Source organism: Malurus melanocephalus, unplaced genomic scaffold, assembly GCF_030028575.1.
Source record: "Malurus melanocephalus ecotype Western Australia unplaced genomic scaffold, MMel_1.1 scaffold_971, whole genome shotgun sequence".
In the NCBI taxonomy this organism is placed as follows: Eukaryota; Metazoa; Chordata; class Aves; order Passeriformes; family Maluridae; genus Malurus; species Malurus melanocephalus.
The window spans coordinates 7,605-26,789 of NW_026624203.1; the positions used below are offsets into that span (position 1 = coordinate 7,605).

At 48.0% G+C, this 19,185-nt stretch overlaps 1 protein-coding gene across 4 annotated transcripts in view; it reads right to left on the minus strand.

The window, feature by feature from the left end:
• Nucleotides 1-12,676: 12,676 nt before the first annotated feature.
• Nucleotides 12,677-19,185, minus strand: part of EXTL3 (exostosin like glycosyltransferase 3) — a 110,645-nt gene continuing 104,136 nt past the window's right edge. For 3 of the 4 annotated variants that reach the window (XM_057386470.1, XM_057386469.1, XM_057386472.1), the window contains 2 exons: nt 18,779-18,898; nt 12,677-15,324 (listed from right to left, as the gene is read on the minus strand). In XM_057386470.1, the coding sequence (XP_057242453.1) occupies nt 12,692-14,863 (2,172 nt within the window). In that variant the 5' untranslated portion in view covers nt 14,864-15,324; nt 18,779-18,898 and the 3' untranslated portion in view covers nt 12,677-12,691. The remainder of the gene's footprint in view (nt 15,325-18,778; nt 18,899-19,185) is intronic. The other variant, XM_057386471.1, reaches the window with a different exon arrangement.

Below are 19,185 nucleotides of genomic sequence, written 5' to 3' on the forward strand. Positions count from 1 at the left end.
AATTGAGGTCAGGGAGAGTTCTGCTGGGGGACTTTGGGAAGTGGCAAACTCCAGGAAAAGGGAATGACGAGTTCCAAGTGCCCCTGAAGCCACCCTGTCACAGACATTGATTTCCAACTCCTACTTTGGCCAAATCCCAACATCTTTGGAGTAAAAAAATGGTCCAGCTCAGCACCTGAGACCACAGAGTGAGACACACGGGGCTCCCTCCCCTCCAAGGAATGCCTGGAGATGGCACTGAGAGCTCTGGGTTGGTGCATGGCGCCCATGCAGAACCTCTTCCCTCCTGCCAACCTCAGTTTTCACCACGAGAAAACCCTCAAGAGGACAGAAATTCATCCGGTTCCTGCCTTGCCAAGCCAAAAGCACAGATCCTTTGGCTCAGGCTGCAGTTCTTCGTTTCAGGAGGAACGAAAAAATTTGGCCTCGCTCCCGGCGCACTGCCAGGAGCTGCGTGGGCACGGAGGAGATGGGATGCCAGCCGGGCATTTCCACCAGAGCCAACCCCCTGGATGATGCCTTTCCTCCCCACAGCCACGCTTTTTTTTCCCAAAAACTGGAGGAAATTAATGTGGCAAATGCAGGATTCCAGGGTGTTTCCGACAGCTTTTGTGGGAATGGCTGCCCTGCGCTCTGACACGGTGTGAGCAGGGTGTCAAAGATCCTTCCAGACACGCTCGCTGCCAGATCCCAGCAGGCTGGCATTTGGTAAAAGAAAATAATTNGTTCCTGCCTTGCCAAGCCAAAAGCACAGATCCTTTGGCTCAGGCTGCAGTTCTTCGTTTCAGGAGGAACGAAAAAATTTGGCCTCGCTCCCGGCGCACTGCCAGGAGCTGCGTGGGCACGGAGGAGATGGGATGCCAGCCGGGCATTTCCACCAGAGCCAACCCCCTGGATGATGCCTTTCCTCCCCACAGCCACGCTTTTTTTTCCCAAAAACTGGAGGAAATTAATGTGGCAAATGCAGGATTCCAGGGTGTTTCCGACAGCTTTTGTGGGAATGGCTGCCCTGCGCTCTGACACGGTGTGAGCAGGGTGTCAAAGATCCTTCCAGACACGCTCGCTGCCAGATCCCAGCAGGCTGGCATTTGGTAAAAGAAAATAATTAAAAAAAAAAAAATTAAAAAAATTTAAAAAATTAAATAAATAAAAAAATGAATAAATTAAAATAAAATTTAAAAAAATTAAAATAAAAAAATAGATGTTCTTTTAGTTGTGTTTGTGATAATTCATGTTTAAAAAATCCAGGCCGCAGGGGCGAAATGGCAGATGCACAAAAAGCAGCTTGGAGGGGTTTGTTAAAACAATGATATTGGGGTGTTTTCCTGGGATTAACACACTCAGATCCTGCTACTGATAAATGGGAATGGCTGAGACCTCAGCTCCTACAGGAACACCGTCATCTGCTCTAGGGTGATTTGGCATAATCATAAYACTCTGGATTTGATGGCACTCACACCAAAAATATCCATTTATTCGAGCTTCCACCCCAAAGCTGAGACTCTCTTAGCAGGAAGTTTCCTCAGCCATCCTTGCCTGAGGAAATGTCCCTGCTTTTCACAGCTTTTTTCCCCTGGCAATTCTTCACCTTCTTGTTTTCCCTTTCATCTTCCCTTGTAAAGATGGATCGGGAAATCATCTTTATCCCCTTTCTCGTGTATTAATTATTCCCTGCTCCTTCCTCGTCACCTTGAAACAGCTACAGCCCCTCCTTTGCGCCCTGAACCTTCGGCTTTGCTYCCTCCAACTTCAAACATTTCAAAATATGAATTAGAATGATTTACAGGCTGTTTTAAGGCTCGTCTCCAGAGGCAYGGGAAGGGTTTCACTTGGAAGGGCRTTCGGCTCCAAAGCCGSGCAAAGGCAGCGCMCGYCGAATGTAAATYGGCCAAACAGATGCGTTTTTAAAATAGGAGTAATTAAATAAAACTCGGCATAAATTATCCCCCGCTGAGAACAAAACCGCACAGGGAGAGACCACGGAAAAGCTTTTTTTAACCCAACGCCGTAGCCACGCACGGAAAATGCACGAACACTCGGTCTGCCTTGAAACTCCTCAGCTGAGATCAGTGGGTCACCCATCTCCGTGAGGAGAAAACAGCTTGAGATACAAATAAAACTGATTATTTATTCATTTTCATACAGGAGCAGCTGKCGCAGCTTCCCGGAGAAACGCAAGGAGAAGGATGCTCGTTTTAACATTGAAGGGACCCAGATCCTGATTTTTATTCTCCGTGYGTTGTGCAATTAGAGATGCGCACGGAGATGGTTGTCCAATTAGATTTATTTTACAATTAATCGTAATTATTCGGCTCCAAAGAAGGTCCCTGGGATAACACGCTGTCATGTTCAAATAACTCCACTGCTGCAGCTCGTTCCCTCCTCAGCTTCCCGAAATTCCTGCGTGTGCTTTCCATGAAAACTCATGGGGAAAAACATGAAGTGCACGGGGGCAGCAAAGCTGATGATCCAASTTCCATTGGCAGGGCTGGGATCACGAGCCAGATTTACAGGGAAAGTCATCTGAAGAGGATAAAACTCACTCTTTTGAAAGTTTTGATACCGATAACCCCGATTTTTAGTTCGGTGGGGTGTTTTTTGCAGTGCAATAGGCAATTCCTGAAGGTGTGATTGTGGAATTACAGAATCATTAAGGCTGGAGGGATCTAAGTTGATTAAATCCAACAATTAACCCATGAGCTCCATGTTCACATGGAGCAGCACATCCACGTGTCCTAAAACAACCGTCCCTACATGGGGCATCCATACACCATTATTGACAACTCTGAACTTCATCTCTGTGCCTCTTCATCCTCTCCAAATGGTTGCCTTCATGGTAATTTTAACAGAAAAAAAGGTTGCTGGATCAATCAGTTTTCCTCCTAATGCATTGAAAAATGACACCCCTGGCATGTCCCAAATCAGTTTAACAAACCAGTGCCATCCACCCTTCCCCGGTTGCCCAGGGCGTCGAGGAATGCCTCCAAAAAACTCAAAAATCTTGGGATGGAAAGAACCTTCTGGAGGATTCTCAAAGGTTGGTCCTACACAATAGGAATGCTGCCCTTTCAGATGCAAAGCCACAAAACCTGAGGAATTTCACCCAATGCCTGATAGTGCAGGGCCACTGAAGTGGTGATGATGTTTTATGGGGCTGACCTAAAACAGAGGCTGGACAGAAATCAGAGAATAAAAAGCAGTTCTGTCTATTGCAGGGCAGTGATATTTACTGAATATTTTATATTTAGGGCAGACCCAGCCCACCCAGGGGCTGCACCCACAATGCACAATGGCTCACGGGTTTTTCACCCTTTCTCACATTTGTCCATTTGCACAAAATCGGGGCTGAATCCTCCAATTGCAGCTGCAGCCAATGCAGTCATTGACTCCAAGTTGGCTCCCCCAATTCTCTGTTGTTTCCATCTCTTGGGGCCCAGCACAGGGAGGTTTCCTTGAGTTTGGGGCTGGAGAGGAATTGTTTTGTGTAAAAATAGGAGAGCAGGAGCTCAGCACTGTCTGTGGAGTCTGGAGTTAAACACTAAAGAATTACAGGGTTACAGAGACATGAAAATATAGAAACCAAAATCCTGAGGCACCAGTGACACGGAAGTGTTGGACGGATAAGGCTGAGAATCAGGAATTTCAGACTGGAGAAACCCAGCTCTGAATATGGAAAAACCACCAGCCTTGTTTCAGCTCCCACATTTCCATCCCTGATTAATTTTATTTATGAAATTCAATGCAGAGAGGGAGGAAGAGGGCAGGCAGCAGCTTTTAACTCCATYCCAAAGGTGAGGGATCAAACCACCTGTGGGCAGCAAAAGCTCCCCAGAGCAGTAAAACCCARCAGGTCAGGAATGGGTGGTCGGAGTGATCACTGCTCTGAACCAGCTTTCATCCCCTGGGATCTGTTTTGGGAATCCCAAAGAAGCTGACTTTGCACCCAACAGGTGCTGTTGCAACGAGCCCTGTTGGAGAGAATTTTCCAGCTCATGGCTGYTCTGGAATTTTCTTTATTCCCTCTTAGCCCTGCTCTGTCACACTCCAAGATGGGTCTGTCCCTTGTCCCTTCCCCCAACAGCTCAGAGATCAAAGCCCTTCCATATCCAGGTTGGAAACAGAACTTCCTTGCCCCAAACGCTTTCAATGTTGACAACAAAACCCATTTCCCCTCCCTCCACAGATCTCAAGGAACTGATTGGAAAGCTTGGACTTCTTCTGGCAAAAATATTCCATTTCCCTGCGGCCTCACATATCCAGTGGAGCACTTAGAGATGTTTCAGGGCAGGTGCAGCCTCAGTGCCTTGTTATTCTCAGAACAACCAAACAAGAGCCCTGAAAAGAGCCCAAAAACCACTCAGACAGCAACTCCCCAGCCTGATTTCTGTAAACAAGCAAAACCCCAAAACTTCTAAAGCATGAAAGCCCAGYTYTCCCTCAGTCCATCACAGCTAATTCCTGATTTTGCTGGAAAAGGCACACTGCCAGCCCCTGATCCGTGCCCAGCAAATGGACTGGCAGCTCAGGGCTGAGAAGGGCTGTCACATCTCATCTGTCACACACGAGATGGAAAAGTCAGGAGGCAGCTCAGGAGCATCCCTGAGGTCTCCTCCCCTTGCCAAGCCCTGCAGGAGCAGAGGAAACAGGGCAACCTCCATCCTGGAGATGCTGAAACGCACAGGAGAGAGGCAGGGAGGAAGAAATGCTGGAAATCCAAGGGCTGTGATCCCAGGGGATTATTGGAAATACCTCCTTTCTGCTCTCTAAGTGAGGCAGAGCTTTTCTTTCCACGCTTTGCTCTTTGGCTGATGGCCCGGCTGCTTTAATTAACAGCGGCTCTCCTCAGAGCAAATCCTCGGTATTGTTGTGCAATTACTTCTTCTGCAGGTTCCTCCTCGGGATCTGTCAAACAGGATTTCCACCACAGCAGCAAAACAAAACACCTGGCARAGCAGGTGCCATTATTTGTAAATTTGTTCACTCTCTGAATGCACCAGAGCCGGGGATGCTCGGAGATGTTTTCAGCATTTAAAAGCTGCTCTGACCCATCCTATGAAGGTTTTAGTGCACACATTKGTATCTGAGGGCATCCAAATTAACATCAAATCCCAAAAAAAGTGGGGAAGGAATTGGGAGTCAGGCTGTAACTCACTGAGCAGCTACTAAAAAACCCAGAATATAAACTGGGATACAAGCAGAGCCGAGAAGGCATCAAGTCTGCAGGCAGGTTATTGTTTTGATGGGAAGAGGACAGCAGATTTATTAATGTTTACGTGGCTGGCAGCAACAACCATAAAGCACTCAGGCACATAAACTCACTTCTGGCTCCCAGGTTATTCCAGACCTTCCTTCCTTCATTCCTTCCTTCCGGGGATTTCTGAGATCGGGAGGCTGAGATCTCACTGGGAAAATTCTGGATGAAGTGAAGACAGCTTCCTGCAGCACTCAAATCCATTATGTGGGGATGAGAACTCCTTCATGGAATGTTAGAACAAAACTGTCCCAGTACCCACACCACAATCCCCAAATTGTCATTTTATCCCTCATTGTTCCTGTTTTTCCAGGAGCTCATTGAACTGGGATTTCCAGCAGCTCCAACAGCAGAGGACAGGGCTGGGATGTCACCCTGACTGTGGCATCTTCCCCAAACATCTCCCCCAAATTCTCCCTCAAAGCTGGATGTGACCCCCAGATTGTTTTTAAGGAATTTCCATTTACTCACAGACTCCAATTTCTGGAATCCTTGGCAAAATCCTGCTTTAGCTGATCCACGTCTCACACCAACCCACTGTCCTTCCACCCAGAGGAGCAGAGAACAATCCCCACACTCAATGTCATGTCCTTCAAAGCCTGATTGATCCCAAGGYTTTTAATTTAATCCAGGAGCACAAAAAACGCCACATTACTGCCAAACACGTGGCTGGGATGAATCCAAACTCCCAGAACCACTTCCCACAAGCCACAGAATTAAGGACCAGCATGTGTTAGAAATTACAAAGCTCACATAAATGAGTCACAGCCCAAAATAATTCCTTTCATAAATTTCTGATAAAATCAACCTAATTAATATCAGTGTTTTTAAACCAATTTGCACTGTCACCTGCACTCCGGGCAGGAGGAAAAYGAGCCCTGATGGAGAGAATTTTCCAGCTCATGGCTGTTYTGSAGTTTTCTTTATTCCCTCTTATCCCTTGTCCCTTCCCCCAGCAGCTCAGAGATCAAAGCCCTTCCACATCCAGGTTAGAAACAGAACTTCCCTGCCCCAAACTCTTTCAAAGTCGGCAACAAAACCCATTTCCCTTCCCTCCAAACATCTCAAACCTCTCAAAGTTTGGTTCAAATGAACATTCCAAAAGATGAAGACTTTGCTGAGCTGTTTTGATCTGAAAATGTTATCTGGGAACACAGAAGCTTCGGCAGATTTTCCCCATTTTTTGGCTGCTGGAAAATCTGGGAATAGGTGRAAACAGCATTTCTGTGAGCTTATAGGGAGATGAACAAGTGGATGTTTTACTGACCAGGTGTGGCTTTCTCTGTGCCTCAGTTTCCCTCTAGCTCCCTGCTGATGGTTCTTCAGCCAATTTCAGGAGCAGGAGAAAATCCTCTCTTAACAGGGTTAACAGGTTTTCATTAATTAACAAAAGGCTTTACATACATGGAAGTGACTCAAAACTACAGCTTTTCCCCAATTTTCTCATGGCCTCTAAAATTACATCTCCTCACTGCCATCAGGAGAAAAGGTTCCATCTTTTTGGGTGTTTGTGGTGAAAGAGCTGATTCCAGGGATTTTGGAGACAGGACAAGAGAACAAACTGCAGCCCTTGGTTCTGGATCCAGCTATTCATTCCATCATCTGCTGTTGGTGGATTTTCACAGGACATGAACTTTTTTTCTTTTTTCCAGAAGCCCAGGAAGGAGCCAGGTGCTGCTTTTTGGAGAGGGGAGCACTSTGCATGCCCAGCAGGGCACGGAGATCTGTCAGGTTTTATCACTAACCACAGTTAGTGATAAACTTTAAGAAAATGGGAAAAAAAGCATCCACAAGTTTGATAAGGGAGAGCAGCGTCTGCTTCCTCACCAGATAAAAGTGAGGAAAAGGGGAAGGACTGGGGGAAAAAGGAATAGGAGACGGTCCAGGCATGGCTGCTGCTGCTGCCCATCCCAAAACCTGGGAGTAAATCATCACCTTCTCCTGGARAGCTGCAATTCTGATCCATCACAGAGCTTGGGGAGGCAGTGATTAAAACCTCTCATCTCTTCCTCCACCCTCACACACGAGAAATCCCTTCCTCTCTGTAACCWCCTCATGTCCCTCATCAAAGCTGCCTCTTTGATGTCCCAGTGCCCCACGAGGTCCTCAGCAGAGATTTTCTTTTGTGCCATCAAATTCTTGGCTGCCCTCCTGCGCCGGGGGATCCATCGGTGTCTCGTGGCACGGCACCGAGTTACGGCCGCTCTGGTGCTTCACAAACAAGGCAGCCTGTGCAGAATGCACAATCAAACAGCTCTGCTTGGCACAACAACTCCACCAGGACAGATAAAAGCCTGGGAAGAAAGGAAATGCAGATATCCAAGCTCTGGGGCTTTACAGGAAGAAGGGCGTAGCTGCGGTGAAGTGGATGGCAGCACACAGTTGTATAATGACAAATGTTATTATTTTATAGTAATTAAGAATAATTATATTATTCTATAATAACATTCCAGAGAATGGTGAAAACAGAAGGGAAAAAAAAAAAGAGAGAGAAAATGCACCAAACACACTCAGTTCCCGCCATGCTCGTTCCTGTGTACGGAACAATTTGGGGACATTGGGTTACAATAAACATTGGGTATTCTGTTGTTATTTAACCAGGTCACAGTACAGACCCTAAAGGCAGCAGGAATGGAAGAACAAAGTGCTTTTTGCTGCCTCTGGTGCTGTCGTGCTGGTTTTGTCCCCCAGCAGTTGTGACAGAGCCTGCTCCAAATGGGAGCGTCTGAGACACAGGGTAATCTTTTGTGGTGATGCTTAATGGTTCCAGCACGGGGGACTGGACCCTGGGACATCTTCAGGCTTTCACACATGACAAAAAACACCCAATTATGTCCCCAGCAGCGTGCAAGGATGCTTCCCTCTTTTGGTTTTCCTCTCCAACACCCCAAATGTGCTTCATTCTGGTCCTGACCCCATGAGCAGCACCCTGAGCCGAGGGAATTCAGAGAGCTGGAGCTACAGGAAGGTTTTATCCGTGGAAAARCCATCACAAGCAGCATGTGGCACRGAGGAGAAWGAAAGGCTGGGTTTAGGCAGCAGCAGCCAGGATWGTGAGGGTGTTGGAGTTAATATTCCGAGTGCAAATTCCGAGGAGTCGGCACCGCTTGTTCCATTATCATCCCACGTTCACGCCTGGCTGCACCTTTGCTCAGTGACAAGCATCTGGATTTTCAGATTCGCAGGTAAACTAAGCAGCAAATTTGTTCCTTCCTCTGCTGCTACACAACAGAAAAAAATACGGATGGAGAGGGAAAAACTGGCAGGGAGCTGGGAACTCAGCTCTGCCTCCCYGGCAGCAGGTGGTGCTGAGAACCCAACACAACATCTGGAACATCTCCCTGCCCTCKAAAAGTGCCCTGGTGGAGAAACTGAGCTCACAAAGCTGGGATTTGTGCAATCCTGGTGCATGAACATGGCCTGTTTGACTCCTGTGTGAAGGGACTCRGTGCTAAAAAAAAAGGGGATTTTCTCAGTTTTGTGTGAATTGATCTTTCTGGGAGTAAACCTGGAATCCCTCACTCCCACATGCAAGCCAGGAGCTCAAAGCAAAGTTGGGTTTCTCCTAATTTGGAAGTGAGTCACAGTAAGGCAGGGAAAAGCAGGAAGAGCCCAGGATAAAGCTGGGATTCACTGAAGCGTTTCTGCAGGTGAATTATCCAGGAAAGTCATGTCAGCAAGGATGGGTTTGGTAAATGTTGAATTACCAAGCTGAACCAGACCCTGAGCTGGTAATTTAGACAAAGCTCCCAGGAAGGAAAAGGATTGACTGATGATATATTGATCAGCATGGAGGTTTTATTCTCTTTTTTAACACCCTGGATCACACACACAAGTTGAGTTTAATCTCGAGCTGCTGTGACTCTCTGAGCTGTGAGTTTGAAAKGTTGGTGCTGCTCTTWTCAGAAAACCAAACTTGAARATCCAGCTGCTTGCTGAAGAAYGRGAAGTTCACGGTGCCACCRTGGCCACCAGGTTCTCAGCCTGAAYTGTCACCCACAGATCCTGCTGTGCTCCTCAAAATGAAGATACTGAAGAATCTTTGAGTTCTCTCAAGGAAAGGTGAAAACYTCAGGCATCCCAGAGCCAGCTGAGCACAGCACATTGAAAGGGAAAGCTGGGCCAGTGCTCCAATTCCTGATTAATAAATACCACGGCAAAAATAAATACCCGAGTTCAGCTCTGCAGAGCCGGCGGCGCTTCCGGATTAACAACTTCCCACCGGTGATTCCTTTCTAAAGGAGCAGCTGAATGGAATGAGCCCTCTCAGGCAGCCACTGGGCCACAGCAAAGGACATTTCACTGCTGGAGGTGGCTGCAGGGATCAAAGGCAGAGACTTTTTCTGGAACCAAGCTGGAGGAAGGGATTARTCACTGGCTGAGAACCCAACCCCAGAGCTCAGAGATGCCTCCAGCACGCTCACCCCTGAGCAGCAGGAGAAACCAAACTGCTGCAGGGCTTGTCCAGCCACCCAGGGAGCTGCAGACAGGAGAGGGGGACAAGCTGACATGGGAGCAGAGGTGGGGAAAATATCCRTTTGGGTTTAGYCCCAAATCTCAGAATYKCAGAATGGTTTGGGCTGGAAAGGACCTTAAAGCTCATCCCATTTCACCTCCCATTCACTGTTTCACCTCCCTGTCCAGCCYRGCCTTGGACATTTCCAGGGACCCAAGGGCAGCCACAGCTTCTCTGGGTAACAGAAAGCTCAGCAGTGGCTGTGATGTGGCTGCTGGAGATGGTCACACTCCTTCTGTCCCGGGAAGTTCTCCTGAGGCAGTGCCAGAGACACAAACACTCGGGCAAATCGAGTTTTTGAGCTTGCACAAAYGAGATTTCTCATTGCCAGCCTTTGRGTTTTGCTGAGATGCTGATTAAGGTGAGATGGGAAGAGTTTTTAATGTTTTAAATGCAGGGGTAAAGCACCTACATCTGTTCCAGGGGCTGCCCTGAGTGACTACAAACAAATTCACATTACGCTGCATTTCCACCCACTCACTTCAGGCTGGGGACAGGGACAGAATATTTGATCAGATTCCCGTGCAACTGAGGAATCTTACTGATGTTTTAGTAAATTATGCCATCTATATTTAAGTCAAAAGTTTTTTTTAAAAATCAAATATATTCTGTAGGCCTGTTTATCTCGTTATCCATGAAAGTTTCAAAGATCCAATGCAGCTTTGAGCTTGGCTCTTGATTAATTCCCAGCCCAGCAGGGAAAAGAAATCTGCTTTGGAGGACAAGCGCCAAATCACAGCCAAGAGTTTGAAAATGATGTTTCAAGGAACCCATCAATAAATAAGGTCAAAACACCCCCAGCTCTCCSAGCCTGAMTCCAGAGGGGCTMCAGCMCTTGGAGCAGCTCCATGTTTTTCTCTGGACTCACTGCAACAGCTCCACACCTTTCTGACGCTGGATTTTCTGCAACAACCTTCTGGATTCTGGTGGAATATTAAATATTTTGATCCTGGCTCCTGCTGGCATATCTGTGCTGCTCCTCGGAGTCAGATGGTGCCTGGACCCACTTCAATCACAACCCAAACCCACCCTCATCCCCTCCTTTTGAATTCCTCCACAAACTGTGCTTTGGGACCTGAACACAGAGCAATTCCTGGCATCCCCAAGTCACTGGGAATATATTTGTTACACAGAGCTACAGCATCACTTCCAGATCTGAGAGAATTGGATATTCCCCATCAAAAGACTCTTTTTTCCCCATAAGGCAATGAGATTCACAGCTCCTCAGTTCCTTCTGACACTGGCACGCACTGGTTTGTGTCTCCTGCCATCCCCACATGCCCAGCACATCGCCCATCTCAGCCAGCCTCAAACACAGCCTCCCCTCTGCTCCCAAAGCTCTTTTCCAGAGCAGACCTTGGGATTTGTCACTTTTTCCATCCCAGCCAGAGAGATGAATGTACAGACTCTTAACAGGGTTAAACACCTGAGATGGATTCAGCATCAGCACCTTGGTGGGATGGGTGCCCRGAGGCTGCTCAGGGTTAACCCTTCTGTGACAGATCCCTGCAGATTTGGGCTCTTTCAAAATCTGGGATTTAGATAAATTCCCTCCTCTGGAATCGCAGAATTTCCCCACAGGACATCCCCCACAGGATACACAGATCCCAACACGTCCCTCAAAAGTGACACAAAGCAACCTGTACGTGTCAAGGTCCCCAAAAACCAGCAGGACTCCTACACCCAAGATGTGCAGACAAGAGCCAGGTACAAAAAACATTCTCTTCCATCAACAGAAACCTATTTTTCTCTCACAAATAACACCCATTAGCAACTCTGAGGCGAACAGTCCCCGCTCTGGAGGAGGATGGGGTTTTTCAGCAGACACAATGCAAAGATTTTGTAGAATTTTGCAGAAGGACTGATGTGAAAGATCATTTCGCAATTATCCCAGCAATTTTCTCTCCTCATTGTTCCCGGGCCGTAAGGGTTTTTAAATGCGAGCAGAAGGATTTATTCATCACAATAATAATAAAACGAAATATTAAATCAATGAATCTCTTTGCATGCAGCATAAAGATCACATTGCTATTAAGCTCAGTGGCGTCCTGTCACATAAACCACACGCAGTTTGTGTATTTAAGTACCATCTCCCTCTTTTATTTTTCCCTTCTCTAATTTGTAAGGCATTATCCTTCCATTTGCCCTCTAAACACAACCAGATTCAGACCACACAGTGTTAGTTCTTGTTAGTAGCTCTGTGCCCTTGCTCTTTTTATGAAGGCATGTGGAAATTTATATTTAAAATTGATTGTTAACAATGGCCAGTGAAGAAAGTTATGCTGGGATGACAGAGAAGTCCTAAAATAAATAAAAACTCAGGGAGAATTCACTCCTTACAATTCAATGTCTGAGTGAGTACATTTTCAGGGGTCTGAAAATAAATGTTGGCTTTTGAAGGTGTCGCTTCTTCAGTTTGGCTGGGGAAAAGAAATAATCGACCCAAATATATGCAAAATTCAGCCCCAACCTTGAGAGCGTGGAAGCTCTCACGGTCTCATCAGTCTTGGCTTGAAATTCCTTCTCTGCCATCCCTCGTAATGGAAAGTGWGAGATGAGTTTTGAGGTCTTTGCAGTTGACACGGATTCAGTGGGTCCCTCTTATGTTTTAATAAAAAATTCATCTGGCAAAGTGCAGAAACAGTTACTACTTAGGTATTTATAAGGTGTCAACTGTCCTCACAGGGAGGCTCTTAAGGAGCCTAAGCAAAGATTTCCAATGAGCAACAATCTTGAGCTTTAACCCACCAAAATTCACGTTAGGCTCCACAAAAGCCATTTGTATTCCACGAGCACGCAATACCTGGTATCTCTTGTTTTTTCTCCACCGATAAAAGTTTCCAGGTGAGGTGCAGACACCTCCAGACATCCCCAGGACCAAAGCTGAGCTGACCCAGCCAACCCTGACACACAAACCCCCAAAATCATCGTAGCCACATCTGTCTTACCATGATCGGGACGCCGATGTCCGGCCACAAGAGATCCTCGGAGGGGAGCTTGGGAGAGTTCCACACTACCACAACTTTATTTAAGTAGGGGAGACCATTGAGCCTCTCTAGGGAGTTCATCAGCACTTCCTCCCGCTCATAAGTCAACATCACCACCGTGAACTGCTCCCGCGGGACGTTGCCCCCCAAAGCAGCCTGGAACTCCTTCCCAGAGCCACCCGCTCCTCCACCGATCGGTCGAAATCCAGTCCCAGACCCCAAAAATTTTGCCTCCGATGGTAAAACGGGGTCAAAGGGAGTGTAGGGGAAGAGGTGGAAAGGCCCCGGAGCGGAATTCCAATTCCTGTAGATATCCATTGCGGTGAGGGTGAAATTGCGGAGATATTTGGGGGATGCATAGGGTGGTTCTGTCTCCACAGGCCCCAAGTCCAGGTCACCATTGTCTGCCATATTGGGGTCCGTGCCAGCAGCTTTGCCAGACCGGTGGGGGATCTCCACRGCGGGTTCTTCTCGGATGGGAGCGGCCGGGATTTGGATTCGAGTCCTTATGACAGCTAAGACTGTGCTGAAGACGTTGTCGGAGGTGGAGAAGTAGGTCTCCCACAAGAAGCGGCCCTGCCTCCTCATGGCAAGGAGATCGTTGTCAGAAATGCTTCTCAGAAGGAAGTGCACTTCTGTGATACGTGGCTTTGGTATGATTAAGGCTGCCTCGTTCCACCGGATCACGTCGTTGTAGGGGAGCTGAACCTGCTCTCCGAGAACCACCGGGATGGCCCCGACTTCCAGAGCCTCGAACAGTCTCATGGCACACCCRGCGGAGATCACTAAACGGGTGTCCCCGGGGGTGATGATCAGTGCAAAAGTAGAAAGCTTCAGTAGCTCTAGTCTGTCGTCCCTTTCTCCACACAGAGCCCACTCAGTGGGCAGACTCGCCTTGGGCTGGTTCTTACACGTGAACTCCACCAACACAAAGTCCAGCTTGCTGTCCTGAACGGCCTTCAAGGTGGTGATGATCCGGTCGTCGTAGTCGGCCGGGGCGTTGCCTTCGATCTCCTCTTCGAAAGAGCGAACCTCCTGCAAGCTGGAGCGGAGAGACTCGATCTTCTCCCCCTGGAAACTGAACAGGTACTTACGCTTGACCGGCACCTGGGGCGGGATTTCTAGGAAGTTGGGCTCGGACATGGCGTGCACCAGAGGCGACACCACGATGTCGAAGCCCGGTCGATACTGGGCGTCGTAGAAGGTGGACTGGGCGATCATGGCGCGCCCCGTGCTGATGTTGTAAATGAAGTTCTGAGTTTCCGACTTCCTCGACAGATTGATGATGAGATGGTTGTGTCCATCAGTCCTCCAATATGGCAAAGAGTGCAACTGTTGCTCTAGTTCAGTAGGTTTTGGCATCACGGGCTCTTGCATTTCCCCCACTAAAATTATATACACACAAGCAATATTTGCATTTTCAGTAACATAAACATTAGTTCTGACAGTCGCCTCAAAGGCCTGTTTAATTAAAGGGTCTAAGGAGCTACCGAAAGGGTAATCGTCACTGTTGTAGACGTAGACCGGAAAGCCGGACGTCAGCGGGCAGCGGGAGTAGTCAAAGCAGTTGTGCAGCCTGCAGTTCCTGTTGGATTTCGGCAGCGGGAAGGTCGCGTCGTCCTTGTCCGGCAGCAGCCGGATGGGCAAGGACAGCTTGGGCTGGTTCTGAGCCATCARCTCTTTGTAGGAATGCTCCGTCTGGCTGATGACGTTCTTCAGCTGCAGCAGGTCCTGCTTGGCATTTTCGATGCTCTTCTTGCAGGCCTCGATCTTCAGGTTGAGCTTGGCGATCTCGCTGTTGAGCTCCTGCCGCTTGGCCTCGAGCTGGAGCAGCTCCTCGCTGACCGACTCGCGGATGCGGCACAGGTCCTGCACGTGCTTCACCTCACACAGCTCGTTGCCCGTGCGGGGGCCGAAGATGCGCTTGCCGGCATCGTCCGCGTCGTCGATGGTGGTCAGGTAGTAGTGGGCGATSAGGGGGAAGAAAACGAGGATGATGAAGAGGGTGAAGCTAAGCCAGGTGAGCCGGATCCGACTGGACCACCTCAACACCCAGGGCTGGCCTCCGTTCCCCACTCCCCCATTGCGCAACATCGTATAGCCAGTCATGAGTGCCCGAGCTGCCGCGCGCGCAATCACGTCGGATCAGTAGCCATAACCAAAGGAGTTCTTAGGGCGAGTCTCTCGGAAGGAAATGTTATTGTGCCTGCTCAACGARAAGCCAGTGGAAGGGGAATTTCATCTTTTCTTCCACGCTCGTTTTGCTGCAGGCGCGACTTTTGATCCCGTCGGGCTCGAGCATTGACCTTCTCGCCCACCCCCAGCCCACCCGTGGTCCGCGGGCAACCTTTGCTGGAAGTGTCACAGCGTTGTCATGGTGATTCAAAGTCGCAGGCGACAGAAGGAAAACACGGTGGGAGCGAGCCAAACTCTACCGCCGCTGCCGACATCCCGCGTTACCATCCGATGAATATGCAGAGGTGGCAGCCATAGCGAGGAAGGAGCCGGCAGGGACTCGCAGCGATGTCAGTCTCACTCATCGCTGCTGCGGGGATGAAGCTCTGCCATTCCTATGAGAGAAAAAACCACACAGTCAGACAACGCAACCAAAATGACCCATCAGCGACACAGGATATCGTGACATTTAACAGCAATTAAATTAATTGTCCTCTCTGGAAAGAATAACCCCAGGGGTGTCACCTGAGAAGGTGAGGGATCCATCAGATATGGACACACAGCTTTCTCCAGGCACTCTGCCCTTCTGTAGGGTTGTTCCAGACCACACAAGCTCCTCAGGCCTGGACCTGGATCCCTTTTCTCCACCTGCAAGGACCGTCCCCTCACATCCAAAACGCTGACAGACACCTGCCCTCCATGCCCGCCTCGCTGCGATCCCGGGACACGGCGGCGCTGGGAATTTGTACTGCATAACTGAGTGTAATCACCATTGTTCTGCACTAGTGACTGGAGATGATGAGGAATTTTTAGATGAAGTGTTTTGCTTTCATTTCCTGCTGGAAAATTTTGATTCATTGCATGAGAAAGTTTAAAGGGGATGCGCTCGTGTTGGTTACGATTAACTGGCTGGCTGCGTAGGATGGAATTTTTGGTCAACACTGGAAAAGTCTACACTGTCATCAAAGTTAGGATCTGTTGGGAACCTGTTGGGAAAAATTCTTGGCTGTGAGGGTGGGGGGGGGTCCTGGCACTGGGTGCCCAGAAGCTGTGGCTGGATCCCTGCAATGTCCAAGGCCAGGCTGGATGGGCTTGGAGCACCCTGGGATAGTGGAAGGTGTCCCTGCCCATGGAATGTGGAACTGGATGATTTGTAAGGTCCCTCCCAACCCAAACCATTCTGATTCTGTGAAATCCAGCTCTGACTCTTAACTCTAGGCCAACAAATTTAAATCTAGGCCACATCAATWTGCTGCCACTAGAAAATCTCCCTTCCCTTTTATTGGCATCCTCCAAGGTATTGAAGTTTCTGGGATATTCTTTCACACACTGGACTCCCCACATCCCTGATGAATACAGAGCTGGGCTTAGCACCAGCTCCTGCACGGCCTCGAGAGAAGCCCATTCATTTCCGTTTCAATTTTTAATTAGAGGAAAGTCATCCACGCTGGTGACGGTCATTCTTCACTAAATCTATTTAATGCCCTTCTCATCTACTCATCAAGAATTGCCAGAAATAAGGTGAGGAAGCAAATCCCAGCTGAAAGAGAGATCTGGAAATGAGCCAGAGCAAAAAAGTTCACCTTAAAGCAGCAGGGAGAAGTCAGGAGGAATTTTCAGTGTTGTACTCAAGTGCATGTCAGAGAAAATAACGGGAAAATTTGATTTTAACCAGGAAAAATCATCATGAAAAGAGGAAATACGTGGGGTAATAAAGCACAATCCCTGGGCATGTTGTTACACGGCCATTTGTTGTCAGTAAATAAACACCCCGTGATTAAATGGGATTGTCACCCCCCACCAATGTGACCCACAGCCCAGCTGCACAGCAGAATGGACACTTTAAGGCAGATTTTAAATTCATAACACTGGCAAGCAGCAGTGGTGTAAATCTCAAAAAGCCAGGAGGATAAGGGGGCTAAAAAGTCAGCAAAAGGCTAAATCAGCTTTCTTGGATGTTGGCAGCACACGGCTGTGGGCAGATGGGAGGCTCCWGCCTCTGGGACTGCTCTGCCCAGCAGCCCGATTTCAGCAGGCACCACTGACTGAAGGCCAAAAAAGAATAACAATATTAATAAAATAAGCTTTTAAAGTCTATTTTTCTTTCTTTGCCCCCCTATTTCGAGCTCTCTGCAGGAAGTGAAGCTCATGCTGTCTGTGCCAGTCCCTGCTATTTCAACCTGGTCTCACGGGGGCTGCAAAGATCCTCCAKTTGCCACCAGTTTTGTGCAAACAGCTTGCCAGGAGATGATCTGCCCTAATAAAGCTTTTCCTGGGGGAAATGCCAAAGCACACGCTCACCTGAACATCACAGAATCCAAAAATCAGCTTAACTTCAAGGCAGATGTGGGGAAAATAAGCTTTGCTGGGATTTTTTTGTTTGGGGGTGCTATGGGGTAAGTGGGGTCAAAGGTAACACAGAAATGAGGGATCATAAATGTGGATGTGTTGCTTTGAACTGGTGAGAAAAGCTGCAGCCCCAAAAGTGAGACTGAAYCTAAATTTTACTCCTTTTTGGTTACTTTGCTCATTTATAAGGCATCAACARCAATGAAATGGCAACTGGACACTCTAAAATGGCAACTGGGGTCCTTGAAAAGTCAAATCCATCACCCCAAACACGGTTTTCTGCAGCTGTTCTGCCACCTAATCCTTCCAGTGGCTCCTCTGGTCCTTCCCTTCCTGGACACAGAACAAACTTCATCCTCCTCACCTAAAAATGAGAGTTGTGAAYTAAAAATATCCGTATGGTCACCAGCGTGGGGTCACCAATGTGATTCTGTCTCTGAAAACACCACCTGGGGAAGAACAGGGCAGGCTGAGGAGGGATTTAAAACGCACCACACGTGGCTTGGGATTAGTTAAAAGTATGGAGTGTCAGTATGAAATATGTGCTGGTGATAAAAAGAGCACTTTAGACACACTCCTGGACTCTTCTTCACTATTGAGATTTTATTTCTCATCAACCCAAAAGAGCCTGAGGTTGTCACACGTTGCCATTAGCACTTATAAAAAAAAGATAAAGTAAAAACCCAATCTGTGGTTTTACCAAAAGAGACTTCAGGGCTGGGGGAAGCTCTGGGGAAAAAGGCTGCTGATTCCCATCACTCCCAAAAAGAAATSTGGGAGGAGGAGAAGAAGCAGGACAGTCGCTGGGCTTTTTTAACTCATCCATCTCACTCCCAAGTTTAGTTCTTTAAACTCACTAARCTCCACACTGAAAACTCTTGTTGATGTCACAGCACAATGCTGCTGCCTGATGGAGCTAATTACACATCCACAAAGAGCTCTCAGGAGATCAAAGATCAATAATTACCAGAGCCTCTTCCCAAATGCCAGCCTGACTGAATTCCCAAGCACAGCAGGTTTCCCAAGCTGCATTCCCAGCTTTCCTCAACTCCACAGCAGGCACTGCTCATGCCAGGGAAGTTATGGGAAYACCTGAAGTTCTCTCTGATTTTGCATTTCTAGGAATAACCCAGCTGGTCTGATCTGTGGGTGTTCGTGGAATCATTACTCTGCAAATGTTTGAAAAGCTGAGCACATCTACTCCTCCCTGCTTACACCTCTGTTATCCATCTCCCAGTAAAAACAGGGAAATATTTTTCCTTTCTCAGCATATTTGTGAACAGAGCCTGGAAAATTTAAACTTACGGTTCTTCAGAGCTCAGCAGAGCAATACAGAACCAAGAGGAAGAAGATGGTGGCACAGAGGGAAAATCCACTCTGCTAAATCCGAGTTCCCAAACTCTGTCTGAGTGCATCCATCCTCATCCTYATTCTTTTCTCATGAAATGAGGGGTCTGCAGCATTATTATTCACAAAGTTCTCCATGGAGAACAAACCCACCTCTGCCACGCCTCCTGGCAAACGGAGAGGGATCTCAGGGAATGTGGAAGTGGCTCCCGTGTTTTATCTGTCCAGGTTTGGAAAGCCAGCTGCTATTGCCAAATCTCTTTTTCACCAGCACTAGAAATGAAATCAAAGAGAGAAAATCAAAATAGAGCACGTTGTCTCCTTCAGTACAGAGACCTCCGGAGGTCCCTTCCCACCAAAATGATTTTAACAGTCTCTGTTCGGGCTCCCAGATGGCAACAATTGAGAAATGTGGGCTGAAACCTGGAGTTAAGATGTCCTGGGCCTCTCTGCAGCACCCAGGGGACATCACACATCCCCCAGGGATATCACAGACGCCAACACCACTCTGCAGCACCCAATGGACATCACACATCCCCAGACCTCCACCTCTCTCTTCA